A 20,592-nucleotide genomic window follows, 5' to 3' on the forward strand; every position below is an offset into this window, starting at 1 on the left:
CTGCGGGGAAAGAAACCAGCTAATCTCCCCCTCCCACGCCCCAGCGCGCCCTGGCGGGAAGGAGCAGACATGAGACCAGTGGAAAAAACCCAGATCATTTAAATAACGATTAAAAAAGCCACATGAAGTGTCTGAATTCCCGCTGACGGAGGGCCCAGTGCATGGGAGGAAAGCACGTCACTTGCGCGGCTCCTTCCCCTCGCCTGGCCCAGGACTGAGACGCTCCCCACGGTGCAAACCCAGCCGACCGGCAGAGCTGTAGGGCAGGCCAATGAGCTGCACCTACAGAGCTGGCCACCAGGGGGCACTGGTTACAGGCTCTCCCTTTACCCACGCTCCCTGCAGCGGGCGAAGGAGGCCAGGCCCCGGCAGTGCCGGGCTGGGATTTTTGGTACTTGTAGTTATTTGTAGGGCCCTACCAAATTCGCTGTCCATTTTGGTCAATTTCACCATCGTAGGATTAAAAAAATCGTAAATTTCATGATTTCAGTTATTCAAATCTGAAATTTCACAGTGTTGTAATTGTAGGGTCCTGACCCAAACAGGAGGGGTGTGTGTGTGTGTGAGGGGGGGTTGCAAGGTTATGGGGGGGGTTGTGGTACTGCCACCCCTACTTCTGCGATGCTCCCACTCTGGCCGCCCAGCTCTGAAGGCAGCACAGAAGTGAGGGTGGCAATACCGCGACCCCCCCCTTAAATAACCATGTGATGCCCCCCGCAACTCCATTTGGGGCCAGGCCCTCCTGTCTGAGAACTGGTCTCCCCTGTGAAATTTGTATAGCATAGGGTAAAAGCACACAAAAGACCCGATTTCACAGCGGGAGGCCACATTTCACAGTCCGTGACGCGTTCTTCAAGGCCATGAATTTGGTAGGGCCCTCGTTATTTGGCTTTTTATTACAATTTAAATTAAACCACCCCAAGAAGTGAGTGCGACCGGGAGGGCTTTCATGGGGGCGGGGGGGAGAGCAGCCGCCCAGAACCCCCTCCCCGCAGGGCAGCGCCTGGCCGAGCGTGGGGCAAAGGGGAGAGACGAGGAGGAAGTGTCGCCCGAGGGATGGGGTGGGTGGATGGAGCAGGAGAGGGAAGGATAAAACGCCTCCTAGATCACCGAGCTGGAAGAGACCCAGCAGGCTAGACAGTCCCCGGCCGGTCGGCGCGCCGCGAGCCCTGGCAGAGCCCAGAGGGGACCAGCAGATCTGGGCAGTCTCTCCCTTGCTAGAGTCTCGACAGAGCCCAGAGACTCCCGGCAGCCGGGGCGCTCCGATGGGGCCGGCTCGCTTTGGCTCCAGGGTGGCGGCCGGTTCAGGGCTCAGTGGGAGGGGCAGGATCGTGGGGGAGGGGGGAGTCCGGGCACCCCACATGGTAAGATAAGGCCCCACGGACGCTCATGGATGGAAGGCAGCGCCGGCCCTTTAAAGCAGAGGCTGGAAGCCGCGTGGCCGGGCGGTGCCCCACTAGTTGACGGGCCCCGGGTCGGCCATGGGCATGGTGTGCAGCACCTCGTCCAGCAGCTGCAGGGCGCGGTGCAGGTGCACCTCGATCCAGCAGGGGGTGTGCTTGATGCTCTGGCGGGGGTAGTCCGGCCCCCAGCCCTTGACGAAGCTCAGACGCAGGATGCAGAGACGCCGCAGGTCGTCCACACCGATCCCGGCGGCAGCAGAGAGGCCTGGGAGGGGGCAAAGGGGAGACAGGCAGGGCTGGAGTGCGGGGGACTCGGGCCTCCCCCACTGCTGGGACATACGGGGTCCTGGCCCGGCCCCCCTGCTCTAACCACTGGACCCCACCCCCCTCCCAGAGCCGGGGAGAACCCAGGAGTCCTGGCCCCCGCTGCTCTAACCACCAGCCCCCACTCCCCTCCCAGAGCCGGGGAGAGAACCCAGGAATCCTGGCTCCCAGCCCCCCCTGCTCTAACTACCAGCCCCCACTCCCCTCCCAGAACCAGGATAGAACCCAGGAGTCCTGGCTCCCAGCCCCCCTTCTCTGACCCACCAGCCCCCACTCCCCTCCCAGAGCCGGGGAGAGAACCCAGGAATCCTGGCTCCCAGCCCCCCCTGCTCTAACTACCAGCCCCCACTCCCCTCCCAGAACCAGGATAGAACCCAGGAGTCCTGGCTCCTAGCCCCCCCTGCTCTAACCAGTGGACCTCACTCCCCTCCCAGAGCTGGAGAGAACCCAGGAGTCCTGGCTGCCAACCCCCCCTGCTCTAACCCATCAGCCCCCACTCCCCTCCCAGACCCAGGGAGAGAACCCAGGAGTCCTGGCTCCCAGCCCCGCCCCCTGCTCTAACCCATCAGCCCCCACTCCCCTCCCAGAACTGGGGAGAGAACCCAGGAGTCCTGGCTCCCAGCCCCCCCTGCTCTAACCACTGGACATCACTCCCCTCCCAGAGCTGGAGAGAACCCAGGAGTCCTGGCTGCCAACCCCCCCTGCTCTAACCACTAGACCCTACTCCCTTCCCAGAACCGGGGAGAGAACCCAGGAGTCCTGGCTCCCAGCCCCCCCGCTCTAACCACTAGACCCTACTCCCTTCCCAGAACTGGGGAGAGAACCCAGGAGTCCTGGCTGACAACCCCCCCCTGCTCTAACCACTGGACCCCACTCCCTTCCCAGAGCCGGGGATAGAACCCAGGAGTCCTGGCTCCGAGATCTACCCTCCACCACTACTAGGACCCCAGCTGCTCCCTTATTCCAAGTGGCATCTCCCAGACCCCTGGCCACGCAGCCCCCCTGCCCGCTCTACCCCCTTGAAACCCAGCTGCTAGACCCTCCCCAAGTGTGGACGAGGCCCCCCGGTCACTTACTAACAGCCGGTGCGATGCCTCCCACGGAGCCGGGCCCCGGGATGTTCCCCGCTACCGCCGCGGCCTGTGCCGCAGCTGCCGCTTGCGCCGTGGCCGCCTGCTGCTGCATCTGGCGGTGGCACTGCCGCAGGTCGAACACCTGGGAGGGGACAAGAGCGTCAGCGCCGGGGTGGGGAGGGGCACGGCTCCTACGGCCCCCTCGGGATGAAGGGCGAGACGCTGGAGCCCGGGGAACCGAAGGGTCTGTCCACACCCAGCAGCCGGGGCAGCGAATCCCCCCGCCGCCCTGCTCCTACCTTGATGTAGGCGCCGGGGTAGATCTTGTGCACGGCGTCGCCGGGGGCGCGCCCGGCCTCCCGGTCCAGGTAGTAGCTCTGCACGAAGACAGCGTGATCGCTCAGGCAGCGCATCCAGACGTCGCCCTCGCCCCGGCACTCCAGCTGCACCCCCTTGCCGATGTGCAGCCTGCGGCACAGGAAGCCTGGCTCAGCCTGGTGCCCGGGGGGGGGACGGGGGGGACCCGCCCGGGCGGCGCCTCCCTGCCCCCGCCCCCCCCTCACCTGGCCCGCTCGCTGGCGTCCGTGCGGTGCACGTTGGAGAGCTGTCCCAGGCAGAAGCGGTCGCCCCCCGAGGGGTCCACGTAGCCGTCCACCGTCACCACGGGGCAGCTGGACGGCACCTTGAAGATCTCCCCGACCTGCACATCCATTTCGAAGTAGGCGATGGAGCACCAGAACTCCGGCCCTGCGGGGGCCCAGGGGCAAAGGTCAGGCAGGCGGGAGGCCTGGGGGGCGGGGTGGGGGGGATCCGTGGCTGCGTCACTTACCGGGGTGGCTGGAGACTGGCTGCTGGTAGGGAGCCGCGTTATGGTGCGGGGGCCCTGGGGGGACACAGAAGGGCTCAGTCAGGCAGCTGCAAACAGGAGAGGAGGGGGAGCAGAGGCAGCTGGGGCTGGCCTGGGGGCAGCGGCAGGGCCTGAGCCTTGGCGCCGGGTTCCAGTCTCCAGCAGGGCACGCAGGTAACAGGCAGGCTGTGCCCCTCCCCAGAGCTCCCGCTGTCGGCCGCTGCCCTCCTCCCCAGAAGTGGCTGCATTTCACCAGGGCAGGAGCACTCGGGGGCTATGGAAATAGGGAGCGATTGGCTGCTATGGACCAGGGCCAGCGGCAGGCTCACCCCCACCCCCTGCCATGCCCCCCCCAGACGTACAGTAGTGGTTGGGGTGATGGAGCGGGGGCTGCGGGTGGCTCCGTCCGTTCTGCTGCGGCGGCGGTGGAGGGGGCGGCGCGGGGGTGGGCTGCTGGCCCCCCAGGCTGGGGGTGTAGACCGCTGTGCTGCTCCCCGTCCAGCTGGCTGTCGTGTCTGAGAATGGGGCAGAGAGTGAGGAGCCCGCCCCACCCAGGAGCCCACTGTCCCGCCCCCCAGCCCAGGGAGCCCCTCCCGACGTGCTGCACCCCTGAGATGGGGGAGGAATTTGGGGCACACCCATGCCAGGCCCCCGCCTGTGCCGACCAGAGTCAGGCAGCTAATCCCCCTGCGCTGTGGCCGCCCTGCCTCCCCATCCTGGCCGGGGTCGGGTACTCACTGTGGTAGGACTGCTTGGGGGGCGCGGGGTAGCCGTTCTGCTGCGAGGCTGGTGGGGCTGGGGGTGGGGTGGGCGCCATGGGCTGGTGCGGGGAGCCGATCTGCTGCAGTCCCTCGCCATGTGCCATGGACAGCAGGGGGCCCCCGGGGGCCACTGCTGGGGACGGGGGGGAGAGAGAGACACCGATCAACCCGCCGTCGTCCCCCCAAACCTGCCCTAGTCAGCCCGAGATGGGATCCTGGGGGGCAAGGGCAAACAGCCCCCCCGCCTCGTTCCCAGACATCCCCCCCCCCCCGATCCAGCCTGAGTGCTACCCGCTGGGCAGGGGACCCCACCACGGCCCTTCTGGGATCTGTGCTTCTAACGCGGGGGGGGGGAGAAGGGGGGCGCTTGGGACCTCCTCTGGGCTCCAAGCCATTCCAGAGAGAAAGAACCTGCCCCTCCCAACACTCTCCCACCCCCCGGCAGCTCCCGCCCAGCCGAGGGTCCGGCGCTGTACTCACCCGTGGGTGACATGGGCAGGGCGGGGTAGATGTTTACGGGGGCGCGGGGGGGCTCGGGCAGCTGGAGGGGGGGCAGTGGCTGGCGGTAGGACTCGGCGGGGGCCATTCCCCGGGGTGGGAGCTTGGCCCCCGGGCCGTGGTCGCTGGCGGGGGAGCCCAGCCCTGTGGGCACCTCCATCTGGACACAGTCATGGACAAACTCCTCCTTCACCAGGCGGGCAGGGGGGGCTGCGGGGGAAGAGAAACCAGGGGGGGTCACTGCCCGCAGGGCTGGGAGTGATGGTTATCATGGGGGCCTCACAGAGTCACAGGAATCCCCAGCTCCCCACAGCCCCAGGGCTCTGCTCCCCCGTGTCACAGGGACCCCCAGCTCCCCACACCCCCAGGGCTCTGCTCCCCCATGTTACAGGGATCCCCAGCTCCCCACACACCCTGGGGCTCTGCTCCCCTCGTATCACGGGGACCCCCAGCTCCCCACACCCCCAGGGCTCTGCTCCCCCGTGTCATAGGGATCCCCAGCTCCCCACATCCCCAGGGCTCTGCTCCCCTCGTATCACAGGGACCCCCAGCTACCCACACCCCTAGGACTCTGCTCCCGTGTGTCACAGGGATCCCCAGCTCCCCACACCCCCAGGGCTCTGCTCCCCCGTGTCATAGGGACACCCCAGTGATGGCCCCGGCCCAGCCCCACACGGGGCCCCTCACCTGTGTTCTGGATGCTCAGACCTGCAGCAGAGAGAGAAAGGAGCATTAGCCAGGTGCTGGAGGTGCGGGAGCCAGTGCATGTCTTGGGGGGCCAGCTCTGAAGGGCCTGCCCCAGTGCCAGGGGCACACGCTGCTCTGGGCCCTGCGGTGCCGTTCCCCTAGCTGCCCCCGGCATGGCAGGGTGGGGGCCCTCTGCACCCCAGCAGCACCGTGGGGCTCCCGCACTGCCAGAGCCCCCCACACCTGGCTCCCGGCTCCCCAGAGGGCTTGACATGAAAGGGGGGGAATGTTCCCCCAACCTCCGGGAGCTGCGCCACTCCCAACCCTGATACCCAGGGACCGAGAACTCCAGCAGCCCTGGAGGCCCTGCCATGCCCCCCCTGGACAGGCCAGCCTGGTGCCCCCCACAGGCCGCGGGCTCCGTGCCAGGCCCACCCCCAGCCGCTCACCCAGGCCTGGCGACACCACGCGCTCGTAGTGGTAGGGGTTCACGCAGACGCTGTCGTACTTGAGGTCGAAGGCGAACTGGCAGAACTTGACGTGCTTCAGCTCGTTCTTGTGCAGGTCGGGCCAGCGCCAGAGCCGGGCGTAGATCACGTGGGGGAAGCCCTTCCGGCCGGCCACCTGGGCGGAGAGAGGGGGAGCTGGGCAGGGGTACAGCTGGGGCCGGGCAGCCAGGACTCCTGGGTTCTATCCCGGCGTGGGAGGTTAGAGCAGGGGGGGCTGGGAGCCAGGACTCCTGGGTTCTATCCCAACTCTTGGGAGGGGAATGCGGTCCAGGACTCCTGGGTTCTATCCCGGCTCTGGGAGGTTAGAGCAGGGGGGGCTGGGAGCGAGGACTCCTGGGTTCTATCCCGACTCTTGGGAGGGGAATGCGGTCCAGGACTCCTGGGTTCTATGCCGGCTCTGGGAGGTTAGAGCAGGGGGGGCTGGGAGCCAGGACTCCTGGGTTCTCTCCCAACCCTTTGGAGGGGAGTGGGGTCCAGGACTCCTGGGTTCTCTCCCAACCCTTGGGAGGGGAGTGGGGTCCAGGACTCCTGGGTTCTCTCCCAACCCTTTGGAGGGGAGTGGGGTCCAGGACTCCTGGGTTCTCTCCCAACCCTTGGGAGGGGAGTGGGGTCCAGGACTCCTGGGTTCTGTCCTGGCTCTTGGGGGCGGGGCACCAAGACCCATGTGTTTCACTGGGGGCTAGATGCAGCCTCTGCCTCGCAGCACCTGTGCAGAGGGATCCTGGCGTCCTGCCTGCGGGCGATGGGACAAGGTGGGGTGGGGGCAGGGCTGCTGGAGGAGAGACAGACCCCGGCATTCCCCCATCCGATGGGACGGTGCTTCCTCCCCTCCCCCTGCTGCCCCCCAGGGCCCCTGCAGACACAGGCGGGAGCTGGGGCAGTGCAGCCCCCTCCGCCCCCCCTCCACTTCTCCAGATGTAATCGGACACCCCCCCCCTCCTTCCCACCCCTCGCCCACATCTTTGTTTATCCTTTTGTGAGGACATGTCAAAACCCATCCAGTCACAGGCTGCGGTGGCGCCGTCCTGACCCCCCCTCCCTGCAGGGCCCCATCTCCACCGCACCACTGCCCCCTGCAATCCCCCCCGCAGGGCCCCTCCCCCACCACAGAGCTCCCCCTCCCCGTCACCACTGCCCCCTGCAATCCCCCCCCACCACAGAGCTCCCCCTCCCCGTCACCACTGCCCCCTGCAATCCCCCCCGCAGGGCCCCTCCCCCACCACAGAGCTCCCCCTCCCCGTCACCACTGCCCCCTGCAACCCCCCCCACCACAGAGCTCCCCCTCCCCGTCACCACTGCCCCCTGCAGCCCCCCCCGCAGGGCCCCTCCCCCACCACAGAGCTCCCCCTCCCCGTCACCACTGCCCCCTGCAGCCCCCCCCGCAGGGCCCCTCCCCCACCACAGAGCTCCCCCTCCCCGTCACCACTGCCCCCTGCAACCCCCCCCACTACAGAGCTCCCCCTCCCCGTCACCACTGCCCCCTGCAACCCCCCCCACAGGGCCCCTCCCCCACCACAGAGCTCCCCCTCCCCGTCACCACTGCCCCCTGCAACCGCCCCCTGCAACCGCCCCCCGTAGGGCCCCTCCCCCACCACAGAGCTCCCCCTCCCCGTCACCACTGCCCCTGCAATCCCCCCCCCGCAGGGCCCCTCCCCCACCGCAAAGCTCCTCCTCCCCGTCACCACTGCCCCCTGCAACCCCCCCACAGGCCCCTCCCCCACCATAGAGCTCTCCCCCCCGTCACCACTGCCCTCTGCAATCCCCCGCCCCTCCCCCACCATAGAGCTCTCCCCCCCCCCATCACCACAGCCCCCTGCAACCCCCACCACCAGGAACCAGCCTCCCCCCAACCCACAACACCAAGTGCCCCCTCCCCTGCCCCCACCTCCTACAAACAGCCGGGGCTCCCCTGTACCTGACACCTCACAGAGCACACCCCCCCAGGGACCCCACCCCCCGGGCCCCAGTCAGCAGAGAGGCTGCAGCTCTGCTGGGCCCTCGGCAGCCCCCTGCCCCCCACCCCTCTGGCACTGGGAGGGCCCAGCACCTCGGCATCCTGCACCCCCCCCCCCCCGGGCAGAGCCACTAGGGGGCGCTGCTCGAACCTCAACCCTCTGCTAATGGGGCACAACAACCCCCCCCCACAGGCTACAGAGCCCCTCCCCCAGGGGAAACTGGGACAAGTCCCCCCCCACACCAGGGGAGCCCATCTGTACTGGGCGGGGGTCGGCAGTGCAGCGGGGCGGGGGGACAGATAATAAGAGGTCTGCTTTGGGGCAGCCCATCTCCTCTGGAGGGGGGAAAACACCGGGGGGGGCGGCAGTCTGCACTGGGGTGGGGGCGGAACGACTCCTGGGCCTCCCTGCCCCCGTCTCCGATCGCAGGCTGGGGGGCTGCCCCACAGCTTGCTGGCTGCTGCTGACTCCAGACACCCCCCCTCCTCCCCCTGCCTTTGATGCTGCCAGACAGTGACTCATCCCAGAAAGGGGGGGTCCGGCGCAGAGCCGGGGGAGGGGAGGGGGGCACCCGGAGCCGGCAGCTCACAGGGAGAGTGGCCTCTGCTCCCCCAGTGCCAGCTCAGCCCCCTTCCTCCCCTCACCCCCTGACCCCGAGGGCTCCAGGGCAAGTGAGCGAGAGCCCAGGCCCCTGCGGTGCCCGGCTGTGCCACAGAGCCCCCCTGCACTCCACACCCCTGCCGCCCCTCCCTGGCATCCTGCCTGTGGGCAGCCTTCCCCCCAACTTACCCTGAACTCCCCCGTCCAGACCTCCCCAGCAGGGTCTCCTGGTTTGGGGGGAATGGGTGGGGGGGCTGGGCACCCGGACTCCTGGGTTCTATCCCCAGCTCTGGGTGGGGAGTGGGGTCTAGTGGGTAGAGCAGGGGGGGCTGGGCACCCGGACTCCTGGGTTCTCTGCCCTCCCGGTGCAGGGAGCCCCGTTACCTGCAGCCGCCCGTCCAAGGTGCGCTGGATGGTGACGCACTTGCTGGGGTGGGCGCCGTTGGTGGTGATGGCCGTGATGAGCGAGTCCAGCTCGTCCTTCTTCTCCTTCAGCTTCTTCACCAGGCTCTCGATCGCCCGCTTGGCGAAGGTCTCGTTCTCCCCACCCTGTCGGTGGCACATGAGGCTGTGGACGATGCTCAGGCAGGCGTCGTTGCTGGTGGGGGGGTTCAGGGACATGGTGCTGCTTGGCCTGCAGAGACAGCGCAGCAGGGCAGGCGTCACCCCCAGGGGAGAGGGGCCTAGTGGTTGGAGCAGGGGGGTGGGAGCCAGGACTCCTGGGTTCTATCCCCAGCTCTGGGAGGGGAGAGGGGCCTAGTGGTTGGAGCAGGGGGGCTGGGAGCCAGGACTCCTGGGTTCTATCCCCAGCTCTGGGAGGGGAGAGGGGCCTAGTGGTTGGAGCAGGGGGGCTGGGAGCCAGGACTTCTGGGTTCCACTCCCAGCTCTGCCCCACCTGGCCGTCCGAGCCCCTCAGTGCTCGAGCCTCAGGCCATGGTTGCCCTGTGCAGACCCTGCGGCTCTGCCCGCCCCCCTTCCCCCCGGACGGAACGAGGGACACGCGACCCTCGCCAGGCCCCTCCCCTAGTGTCCCTGACGCCCCAGGTAACTGCGCTGCCAGGATTGGCCGCCTGACGTCCATAAACCAACTCCAGAGGCCCACCCCGCCAATGACCTTGGGCCCATCGTTGCATCTCTCTGTGGCTCAGTTCCACCCTGTATCTATTCACACTGCCAGCTCTCACTCTGTGTCTGCACGTACCCGGCCTGAGCCCCCGATCCTGGCATGGGGTTTGTGGGTGCCCGGCCCGGGCCCCTGATCTCAGCCTGACCAGGGGCCCCAATCCAGCCCAGGGTCTGCCCGGTGCCCAGCCTGGCTCGGTGCCCTGATCCCAGCCCGGGGTCTGCCCAGTGCCCAGCCTGGCCAGGGGCCCCAATCCCAGCCCGGGGTCTGCCCAGTGCCCAGCGTGGCCAGGGGCCCCAATCCCAGCCCGGGGTCTGCGTGGTGCCCGGCCCAGCCGGAGGCCCCAAGACATTGCAGGGATACAGATAACCCTGAGCCGCGCTGGTGCTGGGAGGCTACAGATGGACAGACCAACCTGCAGCAAATCTAAGCTGGGAGGCTGCAGACCAGCGCAGCGCCCAGAAGGTACACTGAGACCACGCCGGAGCAGCCGGAGGGGCTGGATTCGCTGGGGCCCAGAAGAGGTCTCTGCGCCCGGCCCCGGCTCTCAGGAAAGACTGTGAAGAATTAGGGAAACAGGAGCAACCAGCCCCTCCTCGCCAGTGCATCCAACTCAGCATGGAGCCGCCCAGACGGGAATTAACCACATTAAACGGGAGACTGGGTCTGCGGGGGAAGGTCACGGGCGGGTCAGAGCTCACCCAGCCTCGCGGAGCGGCTGCGGGGGCCTCCCCCCTACACGGGGATCGCTCAGGGCGGGGGATCGGCTCGGGCCCAGCACTAGAGGATTGGCCCCGGCACCCACAGGCAGACGGCCACGTATGGGGCATGGCAGAGCATTTCCGGCACAGCCGTGCCGAATGGGACAGTGGGTTATGCAGTGGTTGGAGCAGGGGGCTAGGAGCCAGGACTCCTGGGTTCTCTCTCCAGCTCTGGGACAAGAGTGGGGTCTAGTGGTTAGAGCAGCACGGGGGGGGGGGACTGGGAGTGAGGCGACCCCCTTTCCTGCTCTCGAGTGCTGGGCTGGGCACCCCAAGGGGAACGGGACACAGCCTGGCTGTGTGCATGGGGGCAGCGGAGAGCACAAGGGTGCCCTAAGCTAGGCAGAGCAGAGACCCCCGCATTTCAATCCCGTGTCTTCCCTAACGAAGCAACAGCCTCGTTTCCCTGGGGGGGGGATCTCATGCCATCAGCTCACTTGGGACCCCCCCCGCGGGTGGAACGGGGGTTCCGCGATCATCCCAGGCCAGCAGCCAGAACTCTGCTCCTCGGGGGCGGGATGGGGCCACAAAGGGGCCAAGCCCTGACGGGAACAGCCCCCGCCTCCTGCCCCTGGCAGCGGTGCTCTGACGCTGGCTGCGCCGGGAAATCACTCACCTCGGGCCGGAGCCGGCTCGGCCAAGCCCGCTGCAGAACCCGTCCTGGGCGCGAGCGTGTGCGCGGCACATGGGAGGGCTGCGGGCGGGCGCAGACTAAACACAGCGAGCGGGGCTGGGGGCGACGCGCTCGTTAACCCGTCACTCGCTCACTCACGCCGGGCTCTCCCCCCCCCTTCAGTGCCCGTGGCCCAGATTTAGGGTTTCAGAAGAAACGACCTCTTGGAGGGATCCCCGAGGCCGAGGCGCCCCGTCTGTTCTGCTGGGGGGGGGCACTTTTGATGTTTCTATTATATTTGTCAAACAGGAATTTAAGCTGAGCCCCCTCCCCCCCCAAAAAAGTCTCCCATTCCCAGCCCCTCCCCTGTCTGATAGACACACCAGGCTGGGAGTCGAGGTGGCCCAGCTGGACCCCTCCCCCCCCAACACAATCCCAGGGAAATTGAGGAACCCAAACTGTGGCACCCCGAGCAGGATGACCCCCCCCCCCCCCGCCAGCCAGCTCCAAGCCGCAGTCCAAGGGGACAGGTCTGGAGATCCCAGGAGGCCCATTGGGGGTGAGGGGGGAAGGGCTCATTCATTCACTTGCCTGCACTGCCTGAGACCCCCCCCCACACACAGGACACCCCCCCCCAGTGCCTTTCACACCTCCCCTGGCCAGCTGGGCTGCTGGGGGCAGGGTGACGTGGGGTCTGCGCTGGTCCTGCCCAGCTCACGCAGGTGTCAAGGGCACAGCCAGGCCGGCCTCCCCCACGCCGTCCATGCGCACCAGGAGCAAATCACACCCCCTGAGCCGCTGCACGGTCCTGAACTGCCAGACCCTCCCCAGCCTGGCGCAGGGAGGGCAACACAACACAACACAACACCGCACGGCCGGCTGGGCTGGGAGCTGCAGATTGGAGTCTGCTTTCTGCTCTGCTACACACTCCCTGCATGGCCCTGGGCCACTCACTTAACCTCGTTGCACCTTGGTTTCCCACCTGTTCTGTCCCACCTTCCCGGGCTGTACACTCATTGGCTGGAGGACCGCGTCTCGCCATCTGTCTCTACTGCCCAGCACGAGGCCCTGATCTCTGCCGGGGCTCCCCCGCACAGCACACGCCGCGCCATGCGTGTCCAGAGCCTGATTGGTCCTGCGTACCCCCAAGGTTCACCTCACTTAAAAACGACTTGCTTTCAAAATCCGACATCAAAACACACAAGTGGCCCAGCAGGCGAGGACCGAACACGTGCGGGCTGTCTCATTGTAGCACAGCACGGGGACAGAAATCTGGTATTTACATTTCAGTGCATAGAGCAGTACATATAGACACCCAGCGCTTAGTCTGTACTGACTTCACTAGGGCTTTTCATGTCGCCTGTTGTAAAACCAGGCAAATCTCTAGATGAGCTGACGTACCCCCAGAAGACCTCTGTGTACCCCAGGGGTACATGTGCCCTGGCTGAGAACTGCTGCCCTTAGCAAGGGGGTTTCCGAGCGCCCCAGGGCTGCTATAATTATGAATTATTCCTACTACAGAAGCCCCAAGAGCAGGGTCCCCGCGTGCGGTGCCTCAGCCCTGAGGATTTACAGTCTAGTCCAGCCAAATCAAATCCATTTCCCTTGGGCCCAGAAGTTACCCTGAGCCCACGCTAGATCCTGCCTTGGGGGTCCGTATTCCAGCCAGAAAGATCCCCCTTTCCCACCCACCCCCAATATACTCTGGAAATACTTCCCGTGCCAATGTAATGCGGTCACCTCTGGGGAGGTACGCAGCCGCCACTTTGAACAGCCCACAGTTAGTGCAGGGAGGGGTAGGGGAATGCAGTGGTTTTAGATGGAATCCAGGGCTGTGGGGAGAGGGGTTCCATGGGGTTCCCCCCCATAGCTCCCCAGTCTCTCCCCATCTGCACCCCTTTAACTGGCTCCTCCAGGCAGCCCAGCCCAGCCCAGCCAGCCAACAATTGGAGGCTGCCACTGCACGAGCTGTGAAATGGTTAACGCCTGCTGCTGGACAAACAAGGAGGAGACGTTTAAAGGCAGGGCTGACCCGCTGACCCGGGGAGCGAGAACGGGGAGGTTCCTTCGCCCCGCTGCCAGGGCCCCGATCCGGCCAGTGGAGCCCGGAGAGCCCCTGGGTGGGGTGATGCAGAGAGCCCTGGGATCCCGGCCTCATTCGGCCACCACTTCGCCGGCACCAATCAGAGCACCCCCAGCAGAGTGAGGACCTGTTCGGGGGCAGGCTGCCAGCCCCTTGGGGCAGTGGCTTGCACAGCACCGAGCGCCGGCCCGGCTCCGCCAGCAGCCAGCCCTGTCTGCACTGCAGGAGGCTTTGAGGCCCCGAGCTAGAGGACTGTGCCGGGCGCTGTATGAACAGGGACAGCTTCGTCCCGAGAGCCACCATTTACAGAGCCAAGCACAGCGGGGGGGAGGGGGCACTGCCCCCATTTCACAGATGGGGAACTGAGGCTCAGAGACGGGACACGGCAGAGGAAGCCTGTGGCAGAGACCGGGAGAGAACCCAGGAGTCCGGCTGCCGGGCCCAACCACCCATGGCCTGGGGGAGGAGAATATCAACCACATGGTTTGAACTGTCCCTCCGGAGCGGATTGCTGGACTCAGCCGATACTTACCGGCCCCAATCCCAGCCGCAGACACCAGGCAGCCGTCAGACTGGCCCCCCCGAAGCGAGGGCTGGGGGGGCAGTGGGGCTGGCGCAGGTTCAGCTCGCAGGGCTCGTCCCTGCCCGACGGGATGCGGGCGAGACGCAGAGGACGAAAGGGGGAAAGGGGAGAGAGAGGGTCCGGAGGGAGCGCGTATCAGTGTGCGTGGGGGGATCATACCCCTGTTCCCGGGGGGCGGGTACTGGGCCCCGAGCCGCCGTGGGGCATGTGGTAAACCCCCTGCATAGGAGGCTGCTGGGCTGCTTACCCCCGGGAATGCCACGGCGAGGGCTTTCCTGTTGAGTCTAACTCAGCCACGCAGCATGCAGCCCTGCCGTGCCAAGAGAGGGGGGGAGTGTCTGGGTGCCGGAGGGCCCTCCGCATCCTCCCCCCACCGGCGTTCATGGCTCCAGACCCAGCCCAGCGGCCCCAGACACTCCCCAAAAGGAGTTTTGTTATTGTTCCGCAGCCGCCCCGCGGCTCTGAGTCACGGGCGGGCGCGACGCACCCAGGCCCCGCTCCAGGCCCTGGGAAAATCCTTGGCCACGCAGCAGACATAACAAAACTTTAACCCTCGCTCGGCTCGACTTGTCCGAGACGGGATCCAGAGTGTCCCTCCCCCGGCCCCCCGCGCCCGAGCGCTAGCGTTTAGCTGGGCTGTTGTCCATGGCTGGAATCCAGGGGGGTGCGCTTCTGGGTCCCACACCAAAGCTTGGGCCACCCCGCTCCCAGCCAGGCTGCTGCATGGGCTAAGGGACAAGCAGGGAATGAGGCCCAATCTCTGCCACCGATCGGCTGCACAGCCTCGGGCCAGTCACGTCCCCACCGCTGTGCCTCAGTTTCCCTATTGTCTAACCTCGGCCTAAGACCCACCCGGTCTGGAACAAGCCCCGAGGCGCTGGCGCCTCCCAGCGCTCGCCCGTCCTGCGAGCGGCGCACTCTGTACCAGCAGCAAGGTGGGTCTCGCCCAGCTGGTACCCGTAGCCACCACAGGCCGTCGAGGCGTTTGCAGATCCATGCATGGGGTGCTCGTCCCGACGCACCAGGGGGCAGGGGAGAACTGCACACGAGCCAAGCGCTATGTGGAGTGAAATGATGCGCGGTGCCTTGAAGGCGTCTCCGCTTGCCGGGGAGGGTCGCTGCACCTCTTTCAGCATCACCTGCACCCCTCTGTAAAGCGGGGAGCTGATGCCCTACGGGGGAGCACTAAGGGGCTCTACCAGCACTGGCAGAGTCCTCCGACGGCACCAGCCAGGGCTAAGTACTGGCTCAGGCAAAAGCTACCCGGGTTTCTCCCGCCTGGCACAGGGCAATCTCCAGCGCGCCATCCCTCCATCACAGACCACTAACCTGCCACTAACCTGCAGCCAGCTCTGGGACAGAAGGCATTCGCTGTGCACCGGCTCACAGAGACGCAGCACCATGGGCTGGAAGGGGAAGAGAAAGAAATATCTTGTACCCGGCTGCAATTGCAAAGGGGCTGAGCAAGGCAGCCTGGAATTTCTCCAGCAGGAATTAGGTGGGGACACCGGGGCCAAGCCCTCGCTTCTCGGGAGCCACACTGGGGGATCTGGACGGCCTCAGACACGCAGCTCCACGAACCAGAACATGTTCTCTGCAGCAACAGAGCGACTGCTACCGCGCCCCCGTTCCCGGCACCGCCTTGGGCCAGGACTGACTGCCAGGGGAGAGCACCTCCGACCCACCCACCCCCCTGCACCCCCTAGGGCCCGGGCCAGCACTGGGCCCCCGCTCCCTGCAGCACAACAAGTGATGCCCCTGAGACGGTGCCCTGGGGGACCCCAGCTGTTGGCGCTGCTACAAGAAGGAGGCACACCCCTCCGCTGCAGCCTCGCCCAGCGCCCATCTCGAGCTTCCCTCCGTCCCCTGGGAACTGGGCCGTCTCCCCTGCTCCACCAGTGAGCCTGTGGTGGGGATGGGGTGGGGGACCCCCCAGTTCTGAGACTGCAGGAGGGACGTGAGCTAAGTCAGTGCCAAGCCCTTCGCTAGCCACAGCCGCCCCTCATCTCCATTCCGCACATGGGGAAACTGAGGCACAGAGCAGGGCAGGGACCTGTACAGCTGCAGAGCGAGGCCTCGTCTGCACTGGGAGTCAGGGCTTGTCTGGGCTCGGAAGTTCACCGGAACAGCTGCTCCGAGGGGACGCTCCTGTTCCGGAACGGGGGCCCCTTCGCCGGCTGCAGTGCGCTCCCCAGCGTGGACAAGCCAGCTGCAGCCTGACACGGGGGCCTTGTCTAGACGGGGGATCAAAGGGCAGCTACCCACTCGGGTCTAATTAGCACCTTCTAAAATCTCGCCAGGACAAAGCGGCTGGCCAGCAGCCCCCGCCGAGCTGCCCCAGTTAACCCGGGGGGAGGGGGGAGCCTCCCCCTTCCTTGGTCACAGCCCACGCAGCTGGGACTCCAGCCCGGACGAAGCCTGAGTCAGTGCCGGAGCCAGATCCCAACCAGGCGTTTCCAGCCCCGCTCTGACCTCGCCATGGCCCATCCCAGGCGGCCCAGCGCAGATCCCTTCAGCCCCGGCTCCCAACGAGCCCAGGAGAGGCCCCCATCTGCAGGCCAGGGCTCCGATGTCCCGCTCCGGGGCCTTCAGTGCGCCCATGCTGGGCTTTAGAAGAGACGCCGGCTCCTGCCACAGACGCAGCCTTCGCCCAGGCCCCGGCACCGCCCGTCAAGGGTTTGAAACTCACCCCCAGCGCTATCCCCTGCTCTCCCAGGGCACCCAGGCAAGGGGGCCCGGACACCAGGGGCTCTACCCGCTGCCCCTGCACGGCCAGGAATCCTCTGTCCCCAGCCCAGCCCGACAGCCCCGGCCCCAGCCAGTGCCCCGGGGTCCAGGAGCTCCACGGCAGCACATCAGGCAGCGCCCCCATCCACGTTCCCTGGCTGGATCCTGCCGTACCGATTGTCGGGAAGAAGCCAGGCGAGAGCCCACCCCACCCCGGGCAGGAAAGATCCGCCGGGAAAAGCAAAACTCCAAACTGAGGAGCAACTCGGAACCGGCACCAGCTGCTCTCTCCCCGTGGGCCTCTCTCACCTCCACTGGAACGAGCCCCTCGCCCTCGCTACGGCACAGGCCCAGAGCGTGGGGCAGCCGAAGTGACTTCACCCAGCGGAGCAGTGGTGGGATCGAACCCAGGGATGCCGATGCCAACTCCAGCGCCCTGACCACTAGGCCCCATGCTTCGGAGACAGGAACGCCCGAGTCACGGGCGGGGAACGTCCGACTGCCCCGCCCACCCGTCAGGGGCTGGTGGATTAACGCTTGGGTTTCTACAGGCCGTGAGCTGCAGGTGCTCCTGTGAGCCACGTCAACGCTTTCTGAATCCCGCTGAGCTCTCTGGCTCGCTGACCCCAGGTGGCCATGAGTTCCACAGGCCCATCATACGGGAAAAGCTCCGTGATTAGCTCCAGGGCTTGCTTCCCTCCTCTCTAGGTCAGCAGGGTTTCCTTTCAAACAACCGCAGCGCTGGCTCCCTCCGCGGAAACCAAACCCCGGCGATGGGGAGAGAATCGACCCCGGACAATGAGGGGATCCTGCGCTCCGCCAGCCCCAGCTTCCCCATTCTAGCCACCCCGCATGTCTCAGCACACAACCTCAGACGATGCTGGGATTATCCCCCCCGGTTTACACATGGGGAAACTGAGGCACAAGCCTGTTCTGCCCACCCCCCACAAACGCTTTGCAATTGTAACAAACCGTTTTCCAAGGAAAGGATTTTTAAAAGAAGAGTCCACCTATGAGCAGGGACTGCCAGATCGGATCAGAACCGGGGCCCACCTAGCCCAGTATCCTGTCTCTGACAGTGGCCAACAGCAAGTGCTGCAGAAAAAGGGGCCCGACCCCTGCAGTGATGGGATAACCTGCCCCCAGGATCACCGCCTGAAGCAGGAGGGCTCCTCCTCTGAGCAAGGACCACGGCCAAGTGAGGCTGGGCTCCTGCACCCTAGGCCAGCATTAAAGCTGCAGCAAGGGGTGTTCCACGCACAACACCCCACGTGAGCCCCATCCAAACTGCACAGCCCCATCCAGGTGGGCTCTGCCTGGCAGCGAGGGAGGGGGGCAGGTTTCAGCTGGTCCTACCCGCCCCCAAAATATCAACGCCACAGGATGGGGGCCAGGAAGCCGACCCAGTAAACCGCACTGCCAGGTCGGTACCTCGGGTCCCGTGGCTAGCATGGGCCAGGCATGGAGGAGAATCAGAACTCTGCATTCAGGGGGCCGGTCCCCCCGCCACCCCCCAGCCCCAGAGGTCCTGGCGTGCTGCACTGGCCTTTTGTCCTAGCTGAGGGGTCTTGGCTCAGGGCTTTGCACAAACTGTCAGGGCTCCTTCCCCCCACCCCAGGATCTCAGCCCTGCAATGCAGCCCCCCAGCTCGTCCCTCTGTCTCTGCCCAGACACACGGACCCACAGCAGAAGGAAAACAACCGGCCAGGTCCTGCACCTGGGAGCCCCCTTGTTTACTGCTCTGACCCCCCCGCCCGTTCTAATCCTGTTGGCTCACTCCCAGCCGATCCCAAGGGCAGGGACAAAGGGACAGGCACGGGGTTGGGGCGGGGGAGATACCACGCAGCCCCCCAGTGTCTCAGCATGAGTTGGTGGTTCACACACACTCCAACCCCTGCAGGTCCTGTGGCGAGGAGGCCAGACACCCCCCTTTTGAACAGTGAACCCTAATACCCTTCCCCAAGGGGGCCCCCACACTTTATGCCTTGGCTCACTTGAGATGAGGGGAGGAGAGGGGGACAGGGGACCCCCAGCCTGTGTGGGGGGGGCAAGCTGCTCCGGACGCAGCTCAACTTCCAGAACTTCATGGGCCCCCACCAAAGTCACCCAGACTCCCTCCCCCCGCGGGGCCCTAGCTACCTTGCCCCTCCCGGGAGGGGGTCTGTCGGGTACCTGGTAGTGAAGCCTGCTGCCCTGTCCCTTTCCAGGCGGGTGGGATGGGGGGCAGGCTGGGCTCCAGCAGCCTGGGAAGTGGGTGTTTTCCACTGTTTACAGGCAGTGAGCTGGCAGGAGGAGAAGGGGACTTGGGACTGCCCCTGGGATGGAGGGGTCGCCCCGCCGGAGAGAGACAGGTATTGGGGGACACTTCTGGGCCAGTGGGGAAGGAGATTCAGGGCCGTGAGAGCCATGCTGCCCCTGGGCCAGTGGAGAGGGAGGGATCCAGGTGCCCCACTGATAGCTGGTAAGGGGAAGAGGGACCTAGGGTCTGGACCTGTGTGTGTGTGTGGGGGGGGGGGGGTATCCAGGCTCTGGGGGCTGCATTGTACCTGGGCTGGTGTTGGGGTGCAGTACACCCAAGGAGCTGAGAAGGGCTGAAGTTCTATGGTACACAGGCTCGGTGTGGAGTGCGATACACTTTGAGGGGCGTTGCAGAGCTGGGGGTTGCATCGTATGCAGGATGGGGGAGTGCTGGGTTTGGGGTGCATTAAACTCAGGTGCATGACACCTGGGAAGAGCAGGGCTGGGAGTTGTATGGTAGGTGGGCTGGCTTTGGGGTTCATTGAATCTGGGTTGGGATGCATTAGTATAGTGATGGGGGGGAGGGTCTGGGTTTCAGCCGTGATGTACCAGGGCTGGCCTGGGGGAGGGGGTAGATCTGGGGTCTGCATTGACCCTAGGGTGTTTGTGTGTGGGGTAGGAGTTAACTGCCCCTTGAAGGGAGTAGTGGGGGGTAGATCTGGGGTCTGCACAGCCTGGGGGGGGCAGATCTGGGGTTCCTGCCCCGGAGGTTAGTCTGCGGGGGTCCCTGCCTGGGGGGTAGCTCTGGGGGTCTCTGCCTGGGGGGAGTAGATCTGGGGGTCCCTGCCCGGGGGGTAGGAGGTTCCTGCTCGGGGGGGTAGATCTGGGGGGTCCCTGTCCTCGGGGGGTAGGAGGTCCCTGCTCGGGGGGCGGGTAGATCGGGGGGGCCCTGCCCGGCGGGGGTAGATCTGGGTCCCTTCCTGGGGGGGGAGATTTGGGGGGGGCCTGCTCGGGGGGAGTAGATCTGGGGGGTCCCTGCCCGGGGGGGTAGGAGGTCCCTGCTCGGGGGGGGGGGTTAGATCTGGGGGGGCCCTGCCCGGGGGGGGGATAGATCTGGGTCCCTGCCCGGGGGGGAGATCTGGGGTCCCTGCCCGGGGGTAGGAGGTCCCTGCTCGGGGGGGAGATCTGGGGGGGCCCTGCCCGGGGAGGGATAGATCTGGGGGGGCCCTGCCCGGGGGGGGATAGATCTGGGGGGTCCCTGCCCGGGGGGGGGATAGATCTGGGGTCCCTGCCCGGGGGGGGATAGATCTGGGGGGTCCCTGCCCGGGGGGGTAGATCTGGGGGGTCCCTGCCCGGGGGGTAGATCTGGGGGGTCCCTGCCCGGGGGGTAGGAGGTCCCTGCTCGGGGGGGTAGATCTGGGGGGTCCCTGCCCGGGGGGGGAGATCTGGGGGGCCCTGCCCTGGGGGGGAGATCTGGGGGGTCCCTGCCCGGGGGGGGGTAGATCTGGGGGGTCCCTGCCCGGGGGGTAGGAGGTCCCTGCTCGGGGGGGTAGATCTGGGGGGTCCCTGCCCGGGGGGGGAGATCTGGGGGTCCCTGCCCTGGGGGGGAGATCTGGGGGTCCCTGCCCGGGGGGGGAGATCTGGGGTGGCCCTGCCCGGGGGGCTGTCGGGCGCTGCGCCGGGCCGGGCCGGGTACTCACCGCCGCCCCGTCTCGCCTCACGCCGGCCCCGGCGCCCGCCGCATCCCCCCGGCTGCGCCCCCGGCCCGGCCCCGCTTCGCAACTTGTTCGCTACAATAACAAAAGGA

General features: G+C 66.5%; 1 protein-coding gene across 9 annotated transcripts; it reads right to left on the reverse strand.

Moving 5' to 3' along the window:
- Positions 1 to 79: 79 nt before the first annotated feature.
- Positions 80 to 20,592, reverse strand: LOC128827061 (mothers against decapentaplegic homolog 4-like). 9 transcript variants are annotated; one of them, XM_054010762.1, is made up of 14 exons: positions 19,094 to 19,554; positions 18,720 to 18,829; positions 15,161 to 15,226; positions 9,042 to 9,291; positions 6,043 to 6,217; positions 5,594 to 5,614; positions 4,889 to 5,116; positions 4,386 to 4,538; positions 4,010 to 4,162; positions 3,630 to 3,683; positions 3,364 to 3,547; positions 3,100 to 3,268; positions 2,804 to 2,942; positions 80 to 1,668 (listed from the first exon to the last, which is right to left on the reverse strand). In XM_054010762.1, exons 1-14 carry the CDS (start codon positions 19,433 to 19,435, stop codon positions 1,457 to 1,459), a joined length of 2,256 nt encoding a protein of 751 aa, XP_053866737.1. In that variant the 5' UTR covers positions 19,436 to 19,554; the 3' UTR covers positions 80 to 1,456. The 9 variants fall into 9 exon arrangements, with proteins under 9 accessions (XP_053866737.1, XP_053866736.1, XP_053866740.1 ...); XM_054010761.1 differs by having other exon boundaries at positions 4,386 to 4,541; XM_054010765.1 differs by lacking the exons at positions 18,720 to 18,829; positions 19,094 to 19,554 and adding an exon at positions 20,486 to 20,592 and having other exon boundaries at positions 4,386 to 4,541; positions 15,150 to 15,226.

Source organism: Malaclemys terrapin, chromosome 21 (genome assembly GCF_027887155.1).
Source record: "Malaclemys terrapin pileata isolate rMalTer1 chromosome 21, rMalTer1.hap1, whole genome shotgun sequence".
Classification (NCBI taxonomy): Eukaryota; Metazoa; Chordata; order Testudines; family Emydidae; genus Malaclemys; species Malaclemys terrapin.